The sequence below is a fragment of the Macrosteles quadrilineatus genome, unplaced genomic scaffold (genome assembly GCF_028750875.1).
Source record: "Macrosteles quadrilineatus isolate MER2022 unplaced genomic scaffold, UCM_ALF_1.0 Scaffold_210__1_contigs__length_175684, whole genome shotgun sequence".
Lineage (NCBI taxonomy): Eukaryota > Metazoa > Arthropoda > Insecta > Hemiptera > Cicadellidae > Macrosteles > Macrosteles quadrilineatus.
The window spans coordinates 116,395-134,371 of record NW_026542803.1 but is presented as its reverse complement, the minus strand read 5'-3'; the positions used below and the strand labels follow the sequence as shown (position 1 = coordinate 134,371).

Sequence of the window (17,977 nt, the reverse complement as noted above, 5' to 3'; positions counted from 1 at the left end):
AGTTTGTTTAAATATAGGAATGGGTCCATAGACGGTCAATGTAAACAATAATGTTAGTAAATGCACGCTGTTAGCATTTAAAAATAACTCTATTATTTACAAAATGCCGAACTTTTGCTAACATAATTTGCCATAAAAGTATATGAAAAAGCATTAGAGACGAAAATCTTTGAAATTGTTTAAAAAAAAATGTATACCATTTATTAAGAAACACAACACTTTATTTACAAAAACGTATCATTATAATATTGAAATTACAGTATAACAAACAGAACTTATGTAGATAAATCTTTTGGCAATACAGTAGATACAACTTTGAAACCATAATACAAGATTAATTTACACCCAATGGAATTTTCCTAGCTTTGGCATTTGCAAAAGAGGTTAAAATGTCTTTAAAGTCTAACTGTTTTGCCGCCTCATTTTCTATCGATAAAATTGCCAATGCATTCAGCTTTTCTTGCGTCATAGTGGATCGCAGATACGTCTTGATGAGTTTTAACTTGCTAAAACTTCGTTCAGCACTTGCTACAGTTAGGGGGATGGTCAGCAATATCCTTAGAGCAATCCACAAGTTTGTAAATAGATCTTTTTGGTCATGTGACTTAATACTCTTTAGCACCTTGATGGGAGATAACGCTTCATTTGTTTTATGTTCATCATGAACGATGCTTTTCACGTGGATAATTTCATTATACAAGTCATTTACGTTTATGTCACTAATGTTATCAAATGTAAGAAATTCTTGAAGTTTCAGGCAACACTTCTTCAACTCCTCTTTTTCTGGCAACTTGCTAAGGTCATACAAAAAGCTCCATAAAGAATGGTGCTTTTTCAGCTGTTCAGTACGTTCAGTAAGAGATGTGGTTACACTATCAACAAGGGGCAAAAATACATCCCTATTAAAGAGTTCCTGTGGAGTACCGTTAATTTCATCTGGCCCTTCATAAGAAAACTGTTTCTTTTTCTTCCTTAAAGGCTTTTTCGGGAAAACGGGCTCAGTTCCAATACTTTCGGCAATCTCCTTAGCACAAATGATTGCATCTACAAGCCCTGATTCTCGAAAAGACCCTAGGAAGGCTTGGCAATTATCAAGCAGCCTTTTGGCTGATGTTAAATCAGTCATTTTCCCTTGTAATGTTTTGCTTACAAGATTAACTTGAAACAGAAGGTCGTGCCAAACAATTAAACAAGTCAAGAAAGAAAAATCTTCCATATGCGATATCAGAGACTGAGCTTCTGATGCTGTTTTAGGGTCTTCAACACTGTCTGCAAGTTCAATTAATGCTTGTCTAACGTCAGCATACTGGTACCTGATAGCCTGAATGGAAGAAATCCTCGCTTCCCAGCGAGTTTCACAAACTTGTTTAATAGTTAGTGATTGGACGTGTTCACTCACTATACAATAGCGTTTTGTCGATCCCGCAAATATAGTGTAGATCCTCTGAATTATTCCAAACAGTGAGGTTGACTTAACAGACGACTTTGCACCATCAGATATTACCAGATTCAAACTGTGACTGGTACACGGTGTAAACGAAGCACGAGGATATTCTTTTAAGACTCTAGCCTGGACACCTTTGTTTACACCAGCCATATTAGCACCGTTGTCATAAGCTTGTCCTCGGCAGTCATTCATGTTTAAATGGCAACTTTCAATTTCAGCGAACAACAGCTCTGAGAGAGCTTCTCCAGTTGATTCTTTTGCCACTTTATATCCAATAAAACTTTCTTCAACGGCCACATCACCACTTATTCCATCTTGTTCTGTTACATATCGGATTGTGAGAGATATCTGGTCTTTATGGGTTATATCTGGAGTGCTGTCCAAGATTACAGAAAAATACTTGGATTTATTTATTTTTCTGATTGTAGCCTTCTTTACTTCAGATCCCAAAAGACAAATTAGCTCGTTTTGAATATTATTTCCTAGAAGAGTCACTTGGGAGGAGGCACTAGTTACCCTTCGCAAGTGATCTGACATGACACCATCGAATTGTCCTATCAGCTCGATCAGACCTAAGTAATTGCCGTTATTCTTAGTAAATAGCTTTGAAGATGACCCTCGAAAAGCGATATTATGTTCTGCCAAATATAAGATTATAGCGACAAGGCGCTTAAAAACTTCCTGCCATCTTTCTGTCTCTCTCCTAATTTGGTCCGATAGAGCATGATTCACCGAAATACATTTTTTTAGACGTAGCTCGGCTTCAAACCAGATAGTCATAGTTTTTAAATGCTCTGGTGTGGTTTCGTGTAAACGAAGTCGCTCTGCCAGGTGTTTCCAATCATTAAAACCTGACTTTTGACCAAGTTGTGACTTTGAATTAGGCTCGAAAAGTCGGCAACAGAAGCAGTATACTGAGTTGGTGCCTTCAGAATACACCAACCATTTGCGTTTTACCTTTTCCCCATTTTCCGCACATCGAAATTGGTGTTCATTCGAAAAATGTCTCTTTTGGGCATTTTTTGGATAATCATTATCAGCCTTTAACGGTATAGGCCCTTTTAAAATTAACTCGTCTCTTTCATCTCTATTAATGATATCTGGCCAAGAGGATGGATCTGAATTGATTAGGCCTACGTTGACGGTTTTAGGAGATGAAATCGACAACTTTTCATTCTCATTAATATTTTCTTCAATCGAAACTGAATCTGGAAGGACTTCATTAGGTGTACTCACGTTTACTGAGACATGTTCAGGCTCACTAATTATTACCGCCGAAGAACTGGAAGGAGCAAAATAGGATGTAAGCTTTGGGACTTTTTTCAGAAGTGCTTCAGTCGCAGCCTCCTCTTCTCGAACTAACTTGCGTCTTTGCGCTCCAGAAAGTTTTTTAGACATCGTTATTTAAAACAGTCATTCACTTTGTAGTAATCCTACTATAGGCCTAAGGAAATATCACTGTTACATGTTGTACTTATCGTCAAAACCACGTCTTTATTAACAGTTCAAGTTTGCACAACCACTGAGCTAATCGTAACGTAACAACTACCATAGACTAACTCAACTACACTGAACTAAATTTGAGGTTAGAAACGAGCAAGTGTAGGTGCGTGTGGGTGAATGCGCAGTGTGTATGTCTCGGACTCGCAGTATTGCCAACACGGCAGACGTAAAAGTAGGCCTAGTAATAGTACGAGTTGTATATTAAATAACAGTATTAATTTTACGAATAAAACGAAAACGAAAGCTAAATATTGTCTTTTTTAAATAGTCATTGTCATTGATTACATGTTTACGAGTTCCCGGAAAATATTCGTTCGCTGTTTGCCGATAACGTTGTTAAATTTTTTACCTACCAAAGCCGCGGCGCCCCCCTAGCCGCGGCGCCCAGGGCGGTCGCCCCGCTCGCCCCGCCCTCGGGGCGGCCCTGATATTGCATGCTTTATTTTTAGCTGTATTTGTTTCTTCTCTGTATTTTTTTTTGTTGGTTCATTAAGATGGTTTGTGTGCTTTGCATGTGTTTGTTTTACTTAGAATAGACAACTGGCTTTGTTTTAGGTGAGCCATCCAGAGAAGGCCCGTTCCCAGAATTCAATAGAAACTGGTTCCATGTTTCAAAGAGCCTGGAAAGCCATGAACATTTTTTTTTTTCATTGATCCGGGACCACAAAGTGCTCTAAGAACAATATTTTTTAATAGATCTAGTGTAGTTGTAGAATTTAAAAATATAAGTCAAACCAAACTTAAACTCAATTCTTATAATAAGCACAGTTTTGTAAATAGTAGAATTATTTATTTACTTTTTAATAGCATAGATCAGCTAACTGTCTGGTGTTTTCAATCCCTTTGATTAGTTGGTAGATGCTGACCACTTGTGATTCAATGATAATGCCATTTTTGAAAGTTGCATAACTTTCAAAATGAGTCATAAGTTTTTGAAATTGCTGGAATCACTTCTCTAAGACAGATTTAACTTAATCAAACAGCTGCCAAAACACAAGCTAGGCTACTATTTTTAACTTCAATGACAATAGTACTAGAATTATTTCTACTCAAAATTTTTTTTTAAATTTAAACTAATTTCAACTTTTAATTTTGAAACAACTGCAATTTGTTTATGTCAACACTTAATTAGGTTCGCTATTGAGCAATAACCTGCACTCAAATATTTCTACTAATTCTTGGAGACCTTTGCTATTAAAGCTTCCACCGTTGTCAAGTAACATCCTGTTAATGTTAAACTCTTTTTTAGAAGTTTGGTGTGAAAGAACACGAAGTGCACAACGCATTGTTAAGTGGAGACCCTCACGACCAGCTGGGCATCGCTTATCACCTGGTGATTGACAACAAGCGTATAGCTGATGAGGCGGCCAAGGCAGAACTCAAGGATTTCTACGTAGCCAGCAGCCCTCCACCTGTGTCCTTCAGTCCTTCAGAGCTCGCCCCCAGCCCCATCAAGCCCCATCCAGAGAGAATTGCACGTATGTTGAGTACCTATATGTTCAAGATCAATGTTCTCTGAACGATTATTCAAGTTAATATAATATCTTCTGTGGTGTATTGTTTTTACTGAAAATTTAAGGAGGTGAAATTTAAAATCTCTAAACCTGTACACTTTGTAGTATCTGACTAGAAAAATATAAACCATAAACAATTAATAATCATCAGCAGTATTTAATTCATTGAGTGATCATGTCATATAATACAGACGTCATAACTTCTTGTTACAGTTATAAATTTTAAAAGATTATTATCTTTTACTAGGTAACGTGTAGGTAAAATTTATAGATTAGCTTGATAATACATCAAAATAACAGTAGTTCATGAGCTTATTATTGAAAGAAACGCACAGAAAAACATAGTAAGATGTAAACATTCTTCTTGTTTCTTACTCGGTTGAAATATTTGACAATTCAATTTGCCTGAAGTCTTATTAACCCAAATATTTAATATGAAAGGATAAACTATGACATTAAATTAGGAACTTAAAAAAAGTAACAGGGCAATTAAACCCAGGGGTGGGGGTGAATTTTCTTATAACTAAGAAAAGGAAAATGAGAGAGAGTATGGAGAAAGAGTTTTTATTCTATACAAAAATATAAATGTGTAGTTAAGTTTAAACGCTTGAAACCAACAAAATCAATAATTTCCTGTAATAAATAATAGGTAAACACCGACTCCATTCAAACTTTGAAATGTGAACTGTGAATTTATAACAAACATTGGTTAGATGTGAATTCTGACTTTCATTTTAATATTGCTCCTTTTCCAAATTATAATAACTAGAAAAAAAGGAGAGGACGGTTTAACTTCCTAATTAAAATTATATTTAATATTCCTAAATATTTAAATTACATTCACTAATATCTTATCACTGTATTTTTTAGTTATAAATTTAATCTCAAAATTTGTTCAACCATAAAACTATTGTTTGATGAAATCTCATTTCTGAATAAGATAATGTATTTTTGTAAATCTCTTGAAATGTTTCTTGCAGAAATTCACCAAACAGTTTGTATAATCTAAGCAACATGCATTTTTAGTCTTATAGGGGTCTGCGGGCCAGACTTTTTTACTTTGGGTCAAGTCGGGTAAAATATTTTGATCATGGTGTCTTGGGCCAAAATTTTCTTGTTTGGGAAGTATTGATTTAATCAAATATTAATTGTAATACTAGCCTACAATCGGTATATTGTTCATTATCTACTAGGATCGCAATGCAATCTTGAACGTCTCCTTGTGATTGCAGCTAAATAATGAATTTTGAAATCTGCAATATTTGAAGACACTTTCTACGATTGTGGTGGAAAGCAGTAAATATTGATATAATATTTCTGACAGTATCATGAAAATAAAAGCTCGGCCCAAAAATGTAAACATTGGAACACCTTTGACCACCATAAATGACCCGACAGACTCCTAATCAAGTGATATTGTATCGTGTCTTTGTGTGAATGCTGTGTCATGTTTCAGTTTCCAGAGAACGAGCTCTCTCCCTATCTGGGGGAAATGATTCAATAGGTAGTGTTGATTGCAATTATTTAACTACAGATAAAACCTGGTGCTTAATAATACCGGGCTGGTGATCAATGCTGGGTATTATAGTATTAAGACATATACCAATAATCAAGTTATAATGCTGTCTAAACTGTAACAAAGATAACTCTTTAGGCTGAAATAATCTTAGAAAAACTGGTACGGATACAAAACCTTTTGCTCAGTAAAAGAGCAGTAAAATCTTCATAGGCTACAGTTCCTTATTTATCTATTTACCATTATTTCTTGTTTTAAACTTATTAGGCAAAAATAAATGTTTAACCTAAAGTAGTTTAAAATGCTAACCTAATGTATAAAACCATTTTAAAACAGGAGGTAGATATGTTAGTACTAGCTTTAAACGATAACTTTTAAACAGGGTGTCTAGTAGTCGGGAAAATCGGGAAAGTCGGGAATTAGTATTGAATTTCAAAATGGTCTTGAAAAGTCGGGATTTAGTCTTAAATTTGATTTCAAAGTCGGGAATTTCCATGATTTTGCCGCGATCGTCGTCTTGCGTTTACGTAACCGCGAAAGCCGATGATGATGTCTACACGGCCTCGGGAAATGTTCACGATTTTGCCGCGATAGTGGACGACGAAGATGACGTTTCCGTGACCGCGGGAGATGATGATGACGTTTCCGTGACCGCGGGAGACAACGATGACGTTTCCGTGACCGCGGGAGACGACGATGATATCTGCTCGGCCGCGGGAATTGTTCATGATTTTATCGCGATCGCGGACGACGACGATTACGTTTCCGTGACCGCTGGGGACGACGATAACGTTTCCGTGACCGCTGGGGACGACGATAACGTTACCGTGACCGCGGGAGTCGACGATAACGTTTCCGTGACCACGAGAGTCAACGATGACGTTCCCGTGACCGCAGGAGATGACGATGACGTTTCCGTGACCGCGGGAGACGACGATGACGTTTCCGTGACCGCTGGGGACGACGATAACGTTACCGTGACCGCTGGGGACAACGATGACGTTTCCGTGACCGCGGGAGACGACGATGATATCTGCTCGGCCGCGGGAATTGTTCATGATTTTATCGCGATCGCGGACGACGGCGATTACGTTTCCGTGACCGCTGGGGACGACGATAACGTTTCCGTGACCGCTGGGGACGACGATAACGTTACCGTGACCGCGGGAGTCGACGATAACGTTTCCGTGACCACGAGAGTCAACGATGACGTTCCCGTGACCGCAGGAGATGACGATGACGTTTCCGTGACCGCTGGGGACGACGATAACGTTTCCGTGACCGCTGGGGACGACGATAACGTTACCGTGACCGCGGGAGTCGACGATAACGTTTCCGTGACCACGAGAGTCAACGATGACGTTCCCGTGACCGCAGGAGATGACGATGACGTTTCCGTGACCGCGGGAGACGACGATGACGTTTCCGTGGCCGTGGGAGTCAATGATGATGTCTACACGGCCGCAAGGAATTTTCATTATTTTGTCGCTATCGCGGACGACGGTGATGATGTTTCCGTGACCACGGGAGACGACGATAACGTTTCCGTGACCACGAGAGATGACGGTGATGTCTAAACAGCCGCAGGAAATGTTCATGATTTGGCCGCTATCTCGGACGACGACGATGACGTTTCCGTGACCGCGGGAGATGACGATGACGTTTCCGTGACCGCGGGAGACGACGATGATATCTGCTCGGCCGCGGGAAATGTTCTTGATATTGTCGCGATCGCGGACGACGACGATGACATTTCCGTGACCGCGGGAGATGACAATGATGTCATTGATGTCTACAAGGCCGCGGAAAATATTCATGATTTTGCCGTGATCGCGGACGACGACGATCACGTTTCTGTAACCGCTGCAGTCAATAATGATGTCTAAACGTACGGTACGTGGAAGATTTCATGATAAAAAATTAAATTTGCCAAACCAAATTTGCTAGTTAGAATTTTTTATTGCTGCATTATTTTTTTACTTGAAAACACCACATTATCATAATACTCCTTTATGACAAAGACAGGGGTTGGTGTAGTATTATATAGAAAATTTGGTTAAGCTATAAAAATTGGTATCGGTATCAAGAATCGAGAATCGATACATTTTGGTATCAACACGCACTAATTGTTGAAAAACTAGTCTTGAAAAATTTGGAATTAGTCTTGAAAAGTCTGGAATTAGTCTTGAATTTTATAATGGAAATAAACTAGACACCCTGTTTAAACAGAGAGTAGTGTATAGTTCAACTTCTAATATGCTTTTTTAATCGCTTAACTTAACACATAATACTAGTGCCATCACTAATACAGCATATGCTTGGTTTGCTACAAAAGTGCATTTTTTAGTTACATTTATTGACCATCTAGTTATGGTTATCAACTGAGGATCATAGGATATAGTTCAAAGTAGTTTGGATGTTAGAAATGGATTTGTTGATTTAAAACATATTTTGTTGCCAAAAATCGTCCAAACTAAAAGCTGCAATTGAAATGTTTGTTTTTTTTTCTGATAGTAATCACAAGTAAGTATAAAGCTCAAAATCGTCAGGTTCAAAATACTTACAGAACATAACATTGTTGAAGTAAAATTCAGGTTTGTGGTTGTCAAACAATACGCTTTTTTCTTTGACCAAACTCTGTTCTTCTAACTCATTAATTTAAAGATGTTCTGCCTTTTTCAGACATTTTTTAACTGTTCAGTTTTCAAATTATTATAATATAGAGAGTTAAAAAAATATGTTTCACAATAATTTTGATCCAGCATAATATGCGAGTTTGGTCATTTTGAAGTTCGCTAATCTGTTTTACTTTACTGCTTAAGTCACCAAATTCCTCAAAATATCTTCATTAAATTTCATTGAGTTGAGTAGAGAATCGAAATCAAATAATTATTAATTTTACTTAATATTTTTTTTGAATAATTTTAATCACACAAATATATATTAAATAAAAGCATTGACTTTATACAGAATATACTTCCCATGTGATATGAAAGTTTGAAGCCAAAAAAAATAGATGAAGTTCAGGACCATCTCACCGGAGTTTACTAGTGTATTGGGTTGAATATTATTTCAAACCAATGCAGTATCATAGCAAACAGCTGATTGATTTATCTCTTAACACAGAATATTGTTTAGTTGGTGACCATCTCAACCACGTTTTTTTTTTTTACTTCAAATTTTTACATTACATGGAAAGTCTATTCTGTGTATAGTCAATGATAAAAGGTTCTTGGTAAAAACTGATCTAATTCAAATTATAGTTATCTTAAGATATTGAAAATTTTACAGTAACAAATATTTGTATATCTAACAGTATTTTAGTAGTATCAAACATTTCAATAAAATTAAAAATAAAATACTTAGAATTTTAAACGTGTTTTGCTCAATGTGTGGCTTATTTATGCACGTTGCTTACAACTTTTTGATTTTCACATGGTGACAAAAATTAATTTTTCAAAAAACATATCCATCCACTTAAAAAGTTACAGAGAAAATTTTAAACAACACATTTTGACCTTAAACTATGTAATTGTTTGTCTAGAACATTGTGATACAGTAGAGTCCCGCAAACTCGGCACTCGATAACCCGGCAGTCTGGATAACTCGGCCATCACCTGGCTCAGAAAATTAGTGATTTTTTGAGTCCGAGTTAAACTTGGGCTCAAGTTAAATCATTCGCAACTCGTATCAAGGATTTGTTGTACTATATCTAATGACTTCATACTGACTTGTAATATAAATATAAATTAATAAGGCAGCTAAAAGGAATAAAAATTGTATTGTTCTTATTTTTAACCCTAGTTCCCGATAACCCGGCATTTCACAAACTCGGCACCCTTCCAGTCCACATTACGCCGAGTTTGCGGGACTCTACTGTACAAGGTTTTTTGCTTGTAGTATTTGGAAACAGGACTAATAGTGAGATGCCAATTTTATTTTACAAACAACCAATAACCTATCAATAACAAGACCTTTATTTGTTCCAGCTCTGAGAGAGCGTGCCATGAGTCAGATGAGTGGTGGAGATCCAAGACCGAACCGAGGAACTCCAGTCAAGCGTGCCAAATGGCACTTAGGTAACATTTGTATTTTGTAGTTAACCCTTAATACACATTAGCTAGTATATTTTCGTGCACTGCGCCTATCCAGCTAGCACCATTAGAAGATAGTGTAGTCATTTGTAAAGTTGCATTTTCATATTTGTCACTGTTATTACGACTTGTAGACTGTGTCACTGAGTTTGGCACCAAATCTTCAATATCAATCGATTCCTGTTCCTAGAGCACTGACTAGATCCTGGTTCCTGGTCTGATAAACACTTAAGATTATAGATGGCATTTTTTGCCCATCGCTAGATACTTGCCCCACTAGCTGTTGCTTGTTGATGGTTTTTGCAACTTAGCATTGTTTAAGTTTTGCTGTTTGTGTTTGTTTGTCATTTGAGTTTATGGGCAAAAGCCACAAGTATTTAGGTTGAGGCTATTTAGTATTAAGTATTTAGTATTGATACTTATCGAACCCAAGCAAATGATGTACTGCTCAACTTCAAGTGAAGATATACTTTATAGACCAGTAAAGTGTGACTACAATTCCAAAAACATGCATTTAAAATCTGCTTTCCTCTTCACCTGTACATTCAAACTATTCCCATTCATTCTACTATTCCCATTCAAACTTGTTCCTCCAGTGGTATTAATGACCAGGCCTGTCACAATCCTAGAATTATTCTTGTAAGTGTTGTGTGTAAGTAGCTTCCCTTCTCACTTTATAAGTATTAAGTAGACCCTATCGATCTCTATAATTCAAATGGATTGCACGCTGTAATACTCAGAACTAGACTTGTGTTCCGATCACCTAATAGTGAACCGTGCCGCTGCAGCCATACACTTCATAAGGGCTACAGTGCTTTATTGGACTGACATAACTATATTGATAGTAGCTCGATTCAAATCCAGGGTTCACCCCTGGATAATTAACTCATTATGTAGATGCCGAGATTTTGGTGTGGTTTTACATAATTTTATGTCTGCATCGAATACATTTTACAACTAATTTATTTTGAAATAAAATCAATACCATAATCTCCATTTGTGTTTGTCACCCAAAAATCCACACATACCTGAAAAAATGAGGAAATATGAGTAATGAAACTTGTTTACTGTAAATTTAATCCTTCAGCCATCTATTTCAGACTTATGATAATTACCAGTGTTTTATTTTAAGCCTACTTCCTGTTCTTTCCAGGCATCCGCTCGCAAAGCAAGCCCAATGATATCATGAATGAAGTTTATCGAGCCATGAAAGCCTTGAATTTTGTAAGTAAACTTTTACTGCTTAGAAATTAGTTTTTTTTTTTTTATTCTTACTAATGTAATTTATGATGGTACCTTTCAGAGGTGTGTGGATAGTGATATTTCAGTTTGGATCGGAGAGTCAAGGCTCACATCGAGTTGGATTAGATATTGCGAGGTTTCGGGTTTGAATATTTTCGGATTCAGAATGTTAGACTTTCAAGTACTTAATAAATTAATATTAAGGTTAGTAAGCTAAGATAATCAAAGATGCTCATCAATCCTCTTAGTATGGAATGTAGAAACATCTTCGACCTCCAAAAAGGGGAAATAAGCCTCTTGATAGGTCTACTTACAGGGCATGGCTATGTAAGGAAGTACCTCAAGACAATAGGGACAGACGGACCAGTGCAGATTCTGCCTCTACGAAACAGAATCCGCTGAGCACATATGTCTGGAATGTCCGGCGATAGCCCAGAAGAGGTTGAAACACCTAGGAAAGGCATTCCCGATGGTACTGAAATACAAGAAATGGGTGTGCACCAACTGAGCAGCTTCGCAAGAAGACTTCAGTTGGGTGACTAAGCTAAAAGGGTGCTACAAAAGATCTTTTAGGTTGAGGTAGTAAGGGGTGATGATACCCCAGCCCCATAAGAAAAAAGTTAAGATAATTTTTATATATCATAATTTTGTCCAATATTAATGACCGGTTTGAAGCTACACTAAACTTGATGGTTGTACAAAGTGGAGCTATTAATTTTTCCGTTGCTACAATAGTAAGTACCTAAGAAAATAACACATAATTTTGATAAAAAACTGCATGATTTGTATTAGCAGTAGAAGTGTGCGAGCGGCTTAAGTTTTCGAGCTCGATTCAAGATTTCACAATCACAATGTAATCATGATCTCAGAACCTGTCTGCAAGGATCCAGGCATCTAAAAATTCACACCTTTATCGCGATTGCAGATGACGATAGTTTCTGTGATGGCGGTTGACGATCATGATGCTTTGCAACCACAGGATAATATGGTAAAGATTTTGCCGTGATTGTGGAAGATAATACTGATAACTAAACGACACGGGAAATGCTCAGGACTTTGCTGCTCTTGCGAAATATGACAATGACATCTTCACGAGTGCGGGATATGTCCTTAATTTTTTTGCGATTATGGGGTTTGACACATCTCTAATATTTTTCAGTAGGCTATAATAATTGTAAAATTAGTCCTTTTAAGTAAATTTGTACTATTCAGTAATTTTTTTTAAGTTGTGTGGCTCCTATTTTGAGGAAGGGTAAACCAAGACCATTAATAGCCTATCCCTGGCGTGAACATAGGCATAGCCTAGGATCCCTAACCAAGGTTATAGGTTAGCCAGCTAACCTAGGTTGTAACCATAACATGATAGGCCTATAATACTATTGTGTTTGGTGGTAAATTAGTGTATAATGAGAGTTAGCTATTGAGTGAGGAAATGTGTGATATAAACCTCTTGCAGAGCTATATATAGCCTATTAACTCCCTGGCAACATTCGATCACAAGATAGGGCCTTGCCCGGCAAGCTGGGCACTATGAAGATAGTGAGGATTTTGGCTGCTGGGTGGATTAAAGAATTCAAGCTTCCAACTTGTAACTAGATGTTTTGAATTGTGATGTTGAGGAGACTAGAGAAAATTTGATTTTCTCTCTCAGCGTTTTGAATACTATGATAGGAAGGACTAATCCTGTCATAGAGGTGGGAATCGGCTAGAATAGTAGTGGATGAAGTAAGGACCACGACATTGGTCTCAGATTTGAACTAGCTGGCGTGGCTGCAATGGGAGCACGATAGAGACCTTAATTTATGGACAACACTCTTAGGATGAAAATAAATAAAGTGATTGCAATATAAATATCTAGTGTACTGTGAGGTTTGGAAGTATTCTTTTTTTAGTTTTTAAATTGTTTTATGAGTTAGAACGTCTAGGTTCCAAGGACTCTTAAGGGCAGTCTTCCCAGGTCAAAGTAGACTGTGGAATCAAGAGATGAACGCGTTGAATAAGCTAATGAATGAGCTAAACGATGGATTGACAAAGAAAATGGGAGACGTTTCTGATGCATTGCAGCAATTCATCTTGAATTGTAGTTTGCTCCGAAGATGGGATTGATGCAATGCATACAAAACTTCTGTCACTATTTTCCAATGTTTGACGGATTGCTTTTTGTCTATAGAGACTTGGGAATTAAAACTACAAGGCACTGGAAAGCTATGGACAGTTTATAAAAATAAGAAAATGTTTTGGTGATATTAGCAATGTCTATAGCACATAAACAATAGAATATAGTAGTTTACGCAACGATTGTCTAAAGATAGTGTTAACAACAACAACACAAGTAGAAAATTTAAGGTACGAGCCTTGGCGAGTGCCTTAAAAACTTCTACGAGTGTCGTTAACACTATTTACGCGATTTGCGTACACGACTTTACCTTCAACAGTGTTACTAAAAATTAATTACTAAAAATCACTACTCATAACTTCTAAGAGAGGTTATGTTTTTGTTTATAACATCTCATTTCCACTGACAGTGATGCAACGAAACATTGTACCAAACACAATTAAATTGGCCTGAACAGCTAATTAGTTGAAGTTCGAATCATTACAATTTTACTTGTTCTTTCTCAATCCTTGAACCTCATTGGTCCGTTACCCGTGTTGTTATGAGTAAAACTATGCTGTTATGGAAGTAAACAATGCTGTTATGTGAAACTTTTCAATCCTAAGGACTGCACTGAAACGGGCTACTTTTAAAAAAAACTGTTGTAGGTAAAATACCTACTTTGATGTTTGGCTTTGGCATTAAATTGGTTGATATTTTCAGGAATGGAAAGTTGTAAATCCTTACCACGTCCGTGTGCGCCATCGCAAGACTGCAGATTCTGAGTATACCAAGATGTCTCTTCAGCTTTATCAGGTGGACTACAAGAGTTACTTACTTGACTTCAAAAGTCTCAGTAATGAAGAAGATTCAGCAGCCTTATCTTTTCAAGGTATTGGAACTATCATCAACATTTCATATTAGCTGTTAAGTTAGTGTCCAATAGATGATATACTTAGAATACTTGATTATTTCATCCTTGACCATCATAGGTTGGATAGATTGTGTCTATTATTTTGTCTACACTAATTAAGGTGCCAGAGGATGCAATGATTGTCTTAGTCTTCTTCTCAAGCAGCAGCTCACTCTGGGTTGTGTGGCTATGTCCCCACACCACCAAACTATAGTTGATGTGACTATGAATGGTCTATAGACTTTTTCTCACTTGTTTTAATCAAAATAGGAGAAATAATGCTTTTTCCTACAGTTACCTAACAATGTACATGTTCTCTCACTGATTTGAGAAAGCAAAGTGGCCAATTCGCTCATCAGTGAGACAATGTTAACATTGTCTCACTCTAATTACTTTGTCTCACTCCAGATTTGCAACGTGAAGGCACGAAATAGTGAGCGCGTAACATGCAGGCAACGTCGTATGCGCGCGAAATACGTTGGCAGCACTGGCTGTAAATCAGCTGGTCAGCTGTTGTACTGTTGTATTTGTCACTTCACATTAAATGTTTTATTAAAAGTTCACTTCTGTGTAAAAATAGGTTATGTTTCTTCACCAATTTATTTGTTTTATGGTAACTGTAGGAAAAGTATAATGTGCAACTCGAGTTCAAAGTACAATTGCCTCACTCGAGAAACCATTCCTCACTCGCCTACGGCTCGTGAGTAAGGATTTCTCTCGAGTGAGTCAATTGCTCACTTTTCTCACTAGTTGCACAAATAACTATTCCCCCTCTCTTCCCCTTAATTGAATCTCTAGGCTCTCCACCATAGACCCTATTCCACCCACCCTAACTCCTCTATTCGCAGGTTAATTTATATTGTGTTTTCCAGACCCTGACAAGATACAGCAAATGTGCCCGGGACATAACATCATGTTCTTTTTTGAGATGTGTGCTGCTCTTATCACCCAACTGGCACGCTAAACCTTCATTCAGTTACCTCGTCAATATTCTTACTTTTTTAGTTTTAATTTCCTTTAAAGATTCAAGTTTGTTTAAATGTTGTTGCATATACTTTATTTTGTTGTTGTTCTCGCAGTAATTTGTAAACATTTTCTTTATAGCGATCAATTCTTTGTATTAACCAAGATCAGTTTTGAGTTTTTTCACGTACTCATTTTGCAATTTGTTTACTTTTTACGTTGTTTGTTTACTGGTCTTTTTCAGGCCATAATGTTACCACAACTATAATTTTGTTTTATCTTTGTTCAATTAAATTTTTTTCTGTGATTGAATACCTTAAAGCTGTTTGCCTTTGTAATTTATTAAGGTCTTTTGTATTGTAACTGGATATAGTATAAGGGTTGTTGTAATGAGTTAAGGTAGTAGAGAATTTATAATACTCTCTTTTAACTTTGGCTAGATGCAGGATGTACAACTGTGATATACAAAGATACGATTGTTACATGATTTTGGAATTAATTAGATCACAATATTTTCTTTTTACATGGTTTTTATGACTTTTATGGTTCTAAGCTTTTTATGCTAATGTTTTCTGGTGTTAAATAAATTTTGCAGTTATAAACTTGACCTTTACTACATCGTTTTTATATTAGTATTAAATAAATAGATAATTTAAAAGTTATTTTGAAATGATCATACTACTTCTATCAAGTGACAAGTGTAACTTACAAATCATAATATTATATATATGTACCTTATTATCATGTTATTTTTATTTAAAATTATTTAAACCATCATTATTTAATTCTATAATATTTATTCTTTTTAGTTTACTCTCTGTAAATCAATCCCAGGGACTCAATGTAGGGTGTTTTATTAAGTAATTTATTAAGTATTATTAACAGTAGGAATTAACTAGGGTGTCAAACAACATTGGCTTGATGCATCTAATAATAAAAATTTCAAAGATTTTAGGAATGACAAAAATGTTCAGAGAATATTCACTATACTATATTTTGGTGAATGCGAAGAAATTAATACCTATTGTAATCTATTTAAAATGCTACATTAAAAAAAAACAGAACGTTTTTATTGCTTGTCATATTGTTTTGTATGGTGATGCCTTTTCATTTCAACTGAGTAACGTACATATTTGTAATGCAAATAGTTATATTTAAAGATAAAAGTTTCCAATCCCCCCATGAGTTTAAAATTTTTATTACTCAGGACAGGGGCAATCCGAATGTTCCCATCTGTTTGCAATTTTGTGTGAGCCAATTCAATATTTTATATTGTAAAAATTTATTAAATAGAGATATTTTGATATCGTTTTCATTTGATTGAAAATAGTATCCGAGTTATTAATAGGACTTAAAATCTCAAAAGCTGATCTTCCAAAAAAAAATATTTATTTTAAGTGTATATGCCTCGTATTCTATTTAGAAATAACATATTTAACTTGGTAAAACTTTATAGAACTTTATATAACTTTAAATCCCTTTTCCTCAAACCATAATGATGCTACATCCGAATTACAAGTGTACAGTGTAAGCTTTTTTGTAGATACGTTGAACTGTTAGTGTATATGAATATGCAAATTAATGTTACTTTTAGTTTAGTCACTATGAAAGAATTTATTATGCTATCTTATTTTTATTAAAGTCGTGTTATAAATAAAAGAGAAATGTTAATCTTGATTTGTTTTAATCAAAATCCTTTGAACAATATTTCTGAACTGGCATCACAGTTAATAAAGTTTTACAATGTGTTTGTAAAACGATCTGTTAGTAACTTTTTAAAGACACTGATCACACTTGGGTGGATATAAGTGTACAAGACGACCCTTACGGCTTTGTTGCTGACCAAGACCAGCTGTTTTTAGCCAGGATTTTTTAATAAGTCTAATGATCCATGTTTGGCCTTAAAAAACTACCGATGTGTAACTTTAATAACAGACTGGTAATTAAATCTCTTTCAAAACAAAAGCTACATGACCATTTAACTTGACAAGATATATAAAGTGTAGTAAACTGTTCAATATTTAAACAGACATTAAGGTGCTAGGACCCAACATCGGCCAGGTCCCTGCCGGGAGTTTGAAAATATGACGTGATAATCAAATCGGCAACAGATTCATTTTGCTTTAAGCTAAGTTATTTTATTGATCACACCAGTGGCGTTGTGAATAAAATATCACAAACGCAAACGATTTTATGGGCTGCCGTCCAAACCCTTATTATTTTTTTGATATGATAGGAATCAACACTGTTCATCTCAAACCACTCCAAAACACTTTAGTGCTCTTTTTTTCTATAGTTAAGTTTTCATTAAATCCTCCTGTCAACTGCTAGCAGACAAAGACTTGGTTTCTAATGAAATTGTCGTATAAACTGATGTAATAAAACTATATAAATGGATTTTATAATTGGGTTTAATCATTTGTGTAATTAATTTCTTTATTTAATCATGGTAGAAAAGTATCATAAATCATAAATCATAAATCTTTATTGGTCATTAAATAACATATGTTACAATAGACCTATAACATGGAATCTTCATTAAACTTAAATATAACAAAGACAACAAGAAAATAAAGCTAAAATCATTTGAAAAACACAGAACTATATATATGAAACAAAAGTGAGGTACCTACTTAAACAAGTGTTTGAAAGACTAGGTAACAGTTGACTAGGGACTAAGTAAGAACTAG

The 17,977-nt window shown here is 35.9% G+C and overlaps 1 protein-coding gene across 2 annotated transcripts in view; it reads left to right on the top strand.

Moving 5' to 3' along the window:
* LOC128982347 (5'-AMP-activated protein kinase catalytic subunit alpha-2-like) overlaps positions 1–16,958 on the top strand; it is a 51,958-nt gene extending 35,000 nt beyond the window's left edge. Inside the window, exons 2-7 of one of the 2 annotated variants that reach the window (XM_054401308.1) lie at positions 4,200–4,428; positions 5,921–5,968; positions 9,970–10,059; positions 11,228–11,298; positions 14,135–14,303; positions 15,197–16,958. In XM_054401308.1, the coding sequence (XP_054257283.1) occupies positions 4,200–4,428; positions 5,921–5,968; positions 9,970–10,059; positions 11,228–11,298; positions 14,135–14,303; positions 15,197–15,288 (699 nt within the window). In that variant the 3' untranslated portion in view covers positions 15,289–16,958. The remainder of the gene's footprint in view (positions 1–4,199; positions 4,429–5,920; positions 5,969–9,969; positions 10,060–11,227; positions 11,299–14,134; positions 14,304–15,196) is intronic. The other variant, XM_054401310.1, reaches the window with a different exon arrangement.
* Positions 16,959–17,977: the final 1,019 nt, after the last annotated feature.